Genomic DNA, 11,700 nt, shown 5'->3' on the forward strand with positions numbered 1-11,700 from the left:
GGTGAAAGATCTGTATGATAAAAACTTCAAATCTCTGAAGAAAGAAATTAAAGAAGATCTCAGAAGATGGAAAGATCTCCCATGCTCATGGATTGGCAGGATCAACATTGTAAAAATGGCTATCTTGCCAAAAGCAATCTACAGATTCAATGCAATCCCCATCAAAATTCCAACTCAATTCTTCAACGAATTGGAAGGAGCAATTTGCAAATTTGTCTGGAATAACAAAAAACCTAGGATAGCAAAAAGTCTTCTCAAGGATAAAAGAACTTCTGGCAGAATCACCATGCCAGACCTAAAGCTTTACTACAGAGAAATATATTTATCTCTCTCTCTCTCTCTCTCTCTCTCTCTCTCTCTCTCTCTCTCTCTCTCTCTCTCTCTCTCTCTCTCTTTCTCTCTCCTTCTGTCTCTCATTTTTAAGGCATTCATCCAGTAGTTGACATCTTAAATCACTCCATAGCATGTATGTTTCATACAGTGAGGCAATCAATATTGATGATATGGATATGTAGTGGTCCTTCTTAGATTTTTTTTTTTTTGTGAACTTAAATCAACCTGGGAAGATAGAATCTCAGATAAAGATCCTCCATCACATTGGCCTGTGGCCACACCTTAAGGAATGATTTTTTTTTGATGACTGTTGTTGAAGGATCTAGCTCTCTATGGATAGTGTCATATCCTATGAAGATGATGTACAGGGTACGGTGGGGACCGTGGAAGGTACTGAAAAGGATTTTTTTTTGAAGAACTGAAGATCTATGTGGCATGAACAATTAAAGTGTCCTCTAATTTGTAAGTAAATTTTATACATACCTGTGTCCAGTATTTTGTCTACACATATTTAAAAGTAAAATTACCTCATCTATTTCATCCTGTTTTACTGCATTTAATCTATGAAATTACTTATAATCAGAAGTGCTGGTAAATTTTAAAAACCTTTAAAATATGACTGGGAGATATCAGGTTTTTTTTTTTAATTTTATCACAACTTTGTAAGCATGCCCAAGATCTATGTTGTCCTCTTACTTTCCAAAGAATCCATAATTCATGATTGCCATTGGTTTCAATACATGTCATTTAACCCTGTCAAATTCCAGGTTTGTTTGCATAAAAATAGTCCTCCTCTAACTGTGGGTTTTCATAAAGTGAAAATTGGTGTGCTATCCAGTGTGCTGCCTCAAAGAATCTGGCAATATTTATGATAAGAAGCACAGCTTAAAGATAACCAAGGGAAAGGTTGGAACATGAAAAATAACCACCATGGATGTTGTCAAGGCAGAAACCGAAGACTTTCTCAGAACGAAAATAAAAACAAAAATGAAACAAAACAAAACACAAACCAAACAAATAAATATAAATTCAACAACCAAACAATAAAAACCATGCAAGGGTGTAATTCTTTGGCAGAATATTACTCAGATCATCAGGCCTTTCAGTTGGGATTTCATTTATTATTTCTAGGAGGCCATATGAAAAGGTAAATTCGAGATGCTGAATGTTTCTGAGTGTAACTAGGGAAGGAACCAGCCTGAGAGGGGTTCTATGATGTAAGCTGAACTAGGGTGATGTCACAGAGCACTGGCTGGAGGTTGCGCATCTATTCCACTTGGAGGCGCTAGAATCCATTCAAGGTGAGTTCACTATCTTCACAGTGGTGTGTCAAAGCCAGGTCATTTTTTCCCACAGGCTTTTGGTGCCTGGTCTCTATCAGGAGATCTTGACGACTAGGATATTTTTCTATTGGTAAGTACATTTATGAAGTAGTTGGGACCCTCATAGCTACAGAAAGCTAAAAATTTTCTCTCCTACAGTGAGTTACTGTACATTCTACTTTCCCCATGTTTATTAGCAAGGGAGATGAATGGTCTAGGTTAGTTTATCTCCTGAATTTATTATCCTTGCTAACCATATCTAGATCACAATTCCACTAAAATGCCAAAGCTCCTGTTTGTCCATGTGCATGTTAGAAGTTATTAGTTCTAAAAGGCTGATATTGCCTCGACTTTTTGAGTTGTTCTTGAGTTCAGTGATGCAATGGCTTCATCGAATAATTCTGAAGCTGGGTCAGGAGAAACAATAAAGAAGGACAGTGGTGTGCTGTGTCCCTGGGAAGATATTTGTGAATGCAAGAACTTAGCTCAGAGCTTACGCGTACAAGAGAATCATGGTGACCCCTCTGGCCTTTTTTTTTTTTTCTCTTCTTCTTGATCATTGGGGGTAATTGTCACAGCACCACCTAAATTGACATAGAAATTCAAGGAGAGGATCCTCATCAGAGACAAATTTACTCAGGTCTGAAGAAATAAATGTTGATCTGAGTATGTTATTCTGAGCTCTAGAGAATTACTTGTTAATTACACTATTTTTATTTCCTTGTTTCCCTTGTTTCTTTGTTTCTTTGTTTGTTTGTTTGCTTGCTTGGTTAATTTTATTTGAGTTTCTGTATGTTTAGATATGGCTGTCAGGAAACTCACTGTGTAGACCAGACTAGTCTTTCTCTCACTAAGGTCTGCCTCACTCTGCCTCTTGAGTACTATGATTAAAGTTATGTGTCACTACCACTTCCTATTAACTTCTCCATTTGATTGTTTGTTTTGTTATTTTTTGTTTGTATTTCTGTTTTGTTTGTTTTTCGTTTGATTTTCGTTTGTTTTCTTTACTTGATGTTGTTGTTGTTGTTTGTTGTTGAGACAGGGTTCCTCTCTATAGCACTGACTGCCCTGGAACTCACTTTGTAGACCAGGCTGGTCTCTAATTTAGAAATCTGCCTGTCCTTGCCTTCTGAGTTCTGGGATTAAATGCGTGTACCACCATGGCTGACTTATTAACTTCTTATTTTTATAAAATTAATTTTAGGAGCTCAAATCTGTTTAGCATAGTCTTCTTCACCTGCTCAGAAGTTCTCGTAGAGAAGAGTCTTGGTCCAGCATTCACTCCCAACCCATAACCATTGCCCATCAGGAATTCATATATATGACAGAGGCAACAGCATTGTGTCTGGTGTAAACGGGCAAGATCTTCAGTCCCAGGCAATGAGCAAGTATGATATTTGAAGGGAATGGAAGCCACAAGACAGTGTGATCTACCACAACAGGTCTACAGCCAGGTAGAAGACAATACATCTGAAGAGTCTGAGCATGACATCACTCAAGAAGAAGAGTAGGAGGAAGCCTTCTTCCCAGGCCCTGGGGAATATTGTTGGCTGCAGAATTTCTCATGGGTGGAAGGAAGGTAATGAGCCTGTCACCCATTGGAAGGCCATCATTCTAGGTCAACTGCCAACAAACCCTTCTCTTTATTTGGTGAAGTATGACGGAATTGACAGTGTCTACGGACAGGAGCTCCACAGCGATGAGAGGATTTTAAATCTTAAGGTCTTGCCTCACAAAGTAGTTTTTCCTCAGGTGAGGGATGTCCACCTCGCAGGCGCACTGGTTGGCAGAGAGGTACAACACAAATTTGAGGGGAAAGATGGCTCTGAGGACAACTGGAGTGGGATGGTGCTAGCCCAGGTGCCATTCTTACAGGACTATTTTTACATTTCCTACAAGAAGGATCCGGTCCTCTACGTCTATCAGCTCCTGGATGACTACAAGGAAGGTAACCTCCACATCATTCCAGAGACCCCTCTGGCTGAGGCGAGATCAGGTGATGACAATGACTTCTTAATAGGTTCCTGGGTGCAGTACACCAGAGATGATGGATCCAAAAAGTTCGGAAAGGTTGTTTACAAAGTTCTAGCCAATTCTACTGTGTACTTTATCAAATTTCTCGGTGACCTCCATATCTATGTCTATACTCTGGTGTCAAATATCACTTAAATTTAAAAAAATCACAAAGTACAGAAATGTAAACTTATAGGATTGAAAAAAAATGTTTGTTTTCCTGTGTTGGGTACCTATGGGTCTTTGACAACCTCAGTATCTTTGTCAATAAAATTTGTTTTGTTCTAAAAATTAATACGTGTGACATGACATGCTTTTAGTGAACACTTTGTTGGAAGAGATGGACTATGGTAGAAAGAACATCAAAGGAAGATGAAAGTTGCAACGCAGGCTGTGAACAGTGCATACATCTAATATCACTCAGGCTAAAATGGACAGGACTTAGATTCTGTGGTCTGCATAGTGAGCAAGGAATTGGAGATATGACTTAGAGGAGCAGGGATGGCAGCAAAAAATGGATTTTTAGGAAGAAGCAGAGAAAGACAGGACATAGATAGAATCTCTGGTATGAAGTCTGAGGGAGAAACAACAAGTTGGGGAAAGAGTGATAGATAAAAGGAATGTGGCCTTGTTACACAAAGTGCAACCCAGAAAACTGATCCAAAGAGATTCAGAAATCAGACAAAATAAGGTTTCATTTGAATAATGAAACCAAATGAAACTTGTCTCTCATTTTAAGATTTATTATCTTTATTTATATGGGTGGGAGTAGGGCATGAGCTTGAGAGTATAGGTGACCACAGAGACATGAGTTGTCAGATCCCATGGAGCTGGCATTAAAGCTGATTGTTAACCATTGGATATGAATTCAAGAAAACAAATCCAGTTTTTTTGCGGTACAGTAGTGCTCTTGACAACATGGTCATCTATTCCCATTAAGATATCTTTTTAAGAAATCCAATATTAACATGCAGAAAAGAGACCAGGTAGAAGTTAAGAAAGATTAAATTGATGGTGACCTTTAAAAACAATAAAGGACACACAAAGGACTAGAGGACACCGAGGGACAAATGAATTCTAAGATGCAGTTCTCAAAATGTGAAGCAGGAGACCCAGGAAGAATAGAAATTTTGTGCAAATAGTTAAAATTGGGCATATCCACATTAGGTTCTTTGGTTTCTTAACAAATAGCCAGCTGATCAGATCAAAGAGTAATTTAAAAGAGAAAATGAATAAACTGTGAGATAATATATGGTGGGGCGTGGATCCTGAGTTCTTTCCCTGTGCAATCTTTGCCTGGGATGAATCCTGTGATCTTTTGGAGTTCTCTGTTGAGTGCCCCAGATGACCATCAAAAAGCTCACCACTGGCCTGTTCCCCTGGCTCTCCTCCAAACATCTGACTCCCAACATACCTATGTACCATTTCAGCCTGTCTATTCCCTGGAAATTCCTGTCTCAAATTTATGTGTGACCTCCTTCTCATAAAACAGTGAAGGTGTACTCAATGCATATGTGCTGATCTCTTTTCTATGCCAGTTCTCATGGGTTTCAAACTCTATGAGGTTGCCCAATATGTTGGTCACTACTCCTGAGTAGCCCCTGTGCTTCATGGGGGTCTTAATGGGTCCCATATGCACTCTGAGTGTTTCTTTTGTTTGTTTGGTTGGTTGGTTTTATTGTTGTTGTAGGTTTTTTTGTTTGTTTTTGTTTTGTTTGTTTGTTTGTTTTTTGTTTGTTTGTTTTTGTATTGTTTTTTGTTTTTGTTTTTAGTCAGGCTTGTCATGGACTCAATCATTTGTGTTTTTTCTCTAGAATAAGTTTGAATGCCAAATGACTTGAAAATACTCTTTATTGTTGATTAATTTTGATATCTGGGAGAGTTTCTATGCTAGCTGGATGTCTTAATTAGGGTTTCAATGCTGTGAAAAATCACTATGACTAAGACAACTCATTAGAAACATTTCATTAGGGCTTTTCAACATTTCATTGCAGTTTCAGAGGTTCAGTCCACTATCATCAAGGAAGTGAACATGCAAGTGTCTGGGCATATGTAGTGGTGGAGAGGAAGCTTAGAGTCTTCTGCATGCAGGGATGTTGTCTTCCACACTGAGCAAAGCTTTAAAGCCTCACAGTGATATGCTTCCTCCAAAAAGGCCACACCCACTCCTACAAGGCCACACCTCCTCATAGGCCAACTACATTCAGAGTGCCATACTGGTTTCATAGCAACTTGAAAAGATCTAGAGTCTTGCAAGAGGAGGAGCCTCAGTTGAGAAAATGCCTCATTAAGATCAAGCTTTTAGGAATTTTCTTAATTGGTGGGAGAGGACCCAGTTCATTGTGGGTGGGGACACCGTTGTGGTGGTAGTCTTGTGCTCCTTATGGAAGCAAGACTTAAGGAGCATGTCAATAAGCATCACCACTCCATGGCCTATGCATGAGCTTCTGGCTCCAGGAACCTGTGTTGTTTCAGTTTCTTTCCAAACTACTTTGATGATGAACAGCAATGTGGAATATAAGCTGAATAAAACTTTTGCTATGGAATTAGCTCTTTGGACATGGTATGTTCTTACAACAATAGAAACCTTAAGTAAGACAATTTCTTAGAGGAAAAAAATATCTAATACTACCACTGTCACTTATCCTATAAGGATAAATAATGTGTAGATATTTTATTTTAATTTAAAGGTAAGATATTCTCATGTATATAATGACATGCAATTGTTCTAGTTTGCTTCTTTCTCACACTGAAGAATACTAACATCAAACATAACTTGGGAATATAAGGGTTATTAGCTTACATGTTACAGACTATTACCAAGGAAGGCAAAACAGGAACTTGAAGCATTACCAGGAAAGAGTGCTTATTGCTTGACCCTATCTTAGTCATTGTTCTATTGCTGTGAAGAGACATCATGGATAAAACAACTATTATGAAACAAAGCATTAACTGGGGGCTTGATTACACTTACAGAAGTTTAGTCAAACATCAAGTCAGTGACCGCAGCACTGGAGCAATAGAGAACTATTGATCCTTAGACAGAAACAGATATTCTGCCATTACATTGGTTTCATGAAAACTCAAAGACCACCCTTATTGACACAACCACTTCCTCCAATGAAGCCACATCTTCTCTCATTCCTTCTAATCCTTAAACACACTGCCAATCCCTGGTGAGTAAATATCCATATATATGAATCTATAGGGTATATTCTTATTCAAATCACCAAAAATCATGTGGCTTGATCGAATATTTTATTTTAAATACAGAGTAAAATCTTTCCTTTTATAAATGACTACTGATGAGCTTACCCACAGTTGCCTACCCTCACACATCGACCATCAATGAAGAAAATGTCCCATAGACTTACCTAAAAACCAAGTGAATAGAGACAATTCTTCAATTGTTCTCTCTCCTAAGGTGACGCTAGATTGTCAAGTTGGAGATAAATAAAATCCCAGCACATTAAGGTTTATCCTGCTCCATAACCCACACAAACATTACTCATCACAATCTCCTCATTCTGCCTAGGTGTAGACCCACTTCCCTCCATGGCAGAAGTGAAGGGTAAGTACCTCCAACAGCAATAATACTCAATAATAGGTGACAAGTAGTGAATATGCCTTATAGCCTCACAACACCTACATTCTAATTTGTGTTACACTTTCTAGGAGACACCCCAGTCTGTCCAACTTCCTGCCAACTCAGCTTTGACCAGAAAAATTCTCATCAAGAAATCCAATGACTTTTAATTGATTTCTTTCTCCTGAGGAAATGGAGTGTAACCCCTTCATGGATGTATTGGTGTCTGATTCATAAGTAATAAAACCCAGTACTATTAACAGCTAAATCACAGGTGCTATGACAAATAACAACTCACATGAGAAGCATCACATTTGGTTAAGCCTTTTCAGAAGTTTTATTGGAGTTTGATTTATATACTAAATAAATCCATTGATTTATTTATTTTTAAGTGTGTAATTTAATGATTCTAAACACATTTCACCACTGTCATTTTTCACTCATTTTCTGGTACTTCATATGATATTGAAATCTACTGAAATACAATAGTGAATTCAGAAGAAAGACCAGTGGTGTGGGTAGCAGCAAAGTTCTTGAGTCTCAAAGACAACAGATACCATGGCTGAATATTCCAACTACAACAACTAGGTAACATTGGTTCTACACTTAGCATGCCGTTTCTAGAAAAAAAAATTAAAGAATTAAGCAATGTTTCCTCTGAACCTGACATGTTACTATCACAAAGGAAAGAAGGATCCATGATCACATGAATATGAAAGGGGCATGAAGCAGCACAATTGTTCAAATTATTGGCAGCTAGTCAGCATTAACACAAGAAGGGACCAAAGACAATAAACAGCTTTGAAGACATGTCCAAATGACCGCGTTCATTTACAAGTTTCTTACCCATTCCTTGTATATCCATTGATTGATTAACTCATTGATTAAAGCCCTCAGGTTCCAATCACTTTTCAGAGTGCATATTGTACTACCTATGAACATTGTACTGTGGACCAAAGCCTTCATCTAAGACCCATGACTGACATTTCAAAACAATTTAACCACAGAATTCTTTATTTGAAACAAAGTGATAAGATCCATCTATCTCTTCAAGGATATCTCTGTTTTGTTCAAAAAGGAGAAAAATGCAATCCAAGTTCAGGATCTTGATCCCTTATCCATGCATCTTAATCCCATAGGGGCTAGCCAGAATGTAAGGTCAGAAGTCTAAACTTCACCTATACTACAACTAACTCTGAAGATATCTAGCAATCTCCAGTTCCTTTCTGGTACTTACCCACACCAAGTCTGCATTAAGGAATATGGTCTAGTGTGAGATAGTGCCAGCAGTTAATTGCAAAATCCCACTATGAGTTGAGTTGTATATATACTGAGACATCTGTAATATAGACACACATGCATATTCACAAATACTCACAGAAAGAGGCAAGAAGTAGAGGAGCTGAAACTTAGAAATCCTCAAGGAAGAGAATGAAAATCTTGTAAGGCACAGAGGTAAGAGAAAAACTGTGTCTTTCTGCACAAAATCAGGACATTCTGTCTTCCATCACTGAATGGGAAGGCTCACTATCCCTTATCGCTATCTGATAAGGTATAGAAAGTTGATGAAGGATGAATAGTAAGTTTTCATCAAAGGTATTGACTTTGAAGGTTATAGATTGTTCATGCTCTACTGGAAGCCAGATGTCTAAGAGTTTATGGGAAACACAAATGATTTGAATGGGTTGTAACAAAGGGGAGAAGACGAGATATGAAGTTGGCAGGAGGAGTTAGGTGGGAGTGGGCCAGGTTTTGTTCTGGGAGGAGTTACTAAAATAATTGGAAAGTAAATTCCATCAAAATATTTGTATGCAATTCTCAAGGTATTAAGGAAAGTAGTTCTTAATATACCATGTACTGAACACACACAGACCACTTATATTGCCATCTTCTAAATAACAAATTCTTATAGAGCAGTTTCATTACATTGAGGGCAAAAGTCATCCAGAGGTTATTTAAAATAAAGAAGAATCTAGGGAGATGGCCCAGTGGTAAAGCCAAGTGTTTGGTCAAACATTCACCTAAACACCAGTGCTTAGGAATTGGAGTGGCAGAGACAGAAGAATGACTGTGGCTTCCTGAATGTCAGCCTCACTCCTAGCTCAGCAAGAAACCCTGTCACAAGGGGAAAATTAGGGAGTGAAGTAGCAGAAAACAGTATACCCTTCCCTATCCTCTGGACTTACCTGTATAATTCTGTATGCATACACACAACAATATGATAACTGTATAAAAGAGGTTACTTTGCATAAATTATAGGCAAAAGCAATGTTGTTTTAACCTAGAGACCTGAAGACTTTTATATATTAATGGTCCTGGAGAAACTCTCCATATATAGAGGATTGATATATCTTCTTCCTGTGCAAAGGAAACCTAGGTTAAGTGTGTGTGTCAGTGACTTTAAACACCTTTCTTCCTCTAGATTCCTATTTATACCACAGAATGGTCTGTAAATAATGAAAAGATGAAAATAAGACTTTTTCAGGGTGTTGCCTTCTTTTAAAATCATATTTATATTTTACTAAATCGATGGAAAATCTTCAGCTCCAAGAAACAATGGATTCAATATTGTTGACTTCTGTATTATCCCATTATGAATAGGAATTAATTATACATCAACATTTCCCACGATTTGAACTAAATCAGGAATAAGGGATATGTTTCCATAAAAATAAGTAATGCCAATATCGTTAATCAAGTAGAAATGTGTGTGTGTGTGTGTGTGTGTGTGGTGGGGTTAGGATGCCTTTGGATTATTTGAGAATGATTGCTGATCAGAAATATGTTATGCAAATAACCCTAACCTGAGAGAAATGAAAAGTAATGATATAAACTATACTACCAAGTGTCATGGCCACTTATTAGTTGATATCATTTTCTTTTTCATTCCTTTATTCGTTTGAATAATTGTGTGCCACAGATGATCACACGTTCAAATGTGTTAGTTTTCCGGGTGATGGGCTGTTTAGAATGAATTAGGAGTTGTTTTATTATTAAAGGAGATTTGTCACAGAGCCTTGAAATATCAAAAACCCATCAGACTCTCTCTATCTCTCTCTCTTTCTCTCTTTCTCTCTTTCTCTCTTTCTCTCTTTCTCTCTCTCTCTCTCTCTCTCTCTCTCTCTCTCTCTCTCTCTCTCTCTCTCTCTCTCTCTCTCTCTCTCTCTCTCTCTCTCTCCCTCTTTCATTACTCTCTGCCATCTCCATCATAAGTTGTTCGCTCTCAACTACTGCTCTACATGTTTTGCCTCTGTGTTGCCATGGTGTCTACCATGATATCCTGGACTTGCCCTCTGGAACTCTAAGACCACAATTAAATGTTTCCTCTTATAAGTTTGTTTGGTCATGATGTCTCTCACAGCATAGAACAGTAACCAAGACATACATACTCCTGTTTATTTTTTGAAACATTCTTTATTTCTTTCATTAAAGTTACCTTTTGTCCATTGAACAGTTTTAAGAATAATGTTAATGGGCCCAAATAAATAGTGCCAATAGGTGTGGCACTCTCAGGAAGTGTGAAATAGTTTCATGAGGTGTGACATTGGTGGAGTAGTTGGGACACTGATGGAGATGTGTCTTTGTTGAGTTGGTGTGATCTTGTTGGGAGAAATGTAACAATGTGGTGGTAGGCTTGGAGGTCTGCTGTCCTTAAGCAATCCCCAGTTTGACACAGTCTCCATCTGCTTCCTGTATATCAAGACCTAAAACTCATCTCCTTCTCCAGCACTTTGTCTGTCTGAAGGCTACCATGTTTCCAGCCATGACAATAATGAAGTAAACCTCTGAAAAGAAGTTACAAAGTGTTCAAGATTTACTATGATCCTGGTGACACTTCATGGCAATAAAACCCATACTAATACTCACATAAACACTCAAAAACACATTTGGTGTTTTGTGGGAACAGACTTTTCAGGCCCTCTGCCTACTGCCTGGAAGCTATTCATTTCCAAGCAGCTATCAGATGAAGTTATAGAACTCTCAGCTCCAAATGAACCATGCCTGCCTGGATCCTGACATATTCTTACCTTGATGATAATGGACTGAACTTCTGAACCTGTAAGCCAGCCCCAATTAAATGGTTTTCTAATAAAACATGCATTGATAAGTGTGTCTGTTTACAGCAATATAATCCTAACACACACATGTACATATACACCTAGATATACTGAGTCACAGACACACACACACATGGAAACATTCACACACACACACACACACACACACACACACACACACACACACACACACACACACACATTCATTTACAGGGACTTTAGATTCAGCCAGTACCCATGCAATTTAATTGGGGTGTTGAATACATGTGTTTGTGGAACATGACTATTACTCTTTCTTTTAGGAGTTATGTGGACAAAATCTGCACACTCACTTCATTCCTCTTCAACATCAGAAATCTCAATTTAAAGAAAGTGAGATAATGAGAAG

At 38.0% G+C, this 11,700-nt stretch overlaps 1 protein-coding gene across 1 annotated transcript; it reads left to right on the top strand.

Annotated features, from left to right (window-relative positions):
• Nucleotides 1-1,579: 1,579 nt before the first annotated feature.
• On the top strand, nt 1,580-3,963 carry Gm20909 (predicted gene, 20909). Its single transcript, NM_001384234.1, has 2 exons — nt 1,580-1,746; nt 2,860-3,963. Exon 2 carries the CDS (start codon nt 3,141-3,143, stop codon nt 3,822-3,824), a length of 684 nt encoding a protein of 227 aa, NP_001371163.1. The 5' UTR covers nt 1,580-1,746; nt 2,860-3,140; the 3' UTR covers nt 3,825-3,963.
• The last annotated feature ends 7,737 nt before the right edge of the window (nt 3,964-11,700 follow it).

The sequence above is a fragment of the Mus musculus genome, chromosome Y (assembly GCF_000001635.26).
Source record: "Mus musculus strain C57BL/6J chromosome Y, GRCm38.p6 C57BL/6J".
Classification (NCBI taxonomy): domain Eukaryota; kingdom Metazoa; phylum Chordata; class Mammalia; order Rodentia; family Muridae; genus Mus; species Mus musculus.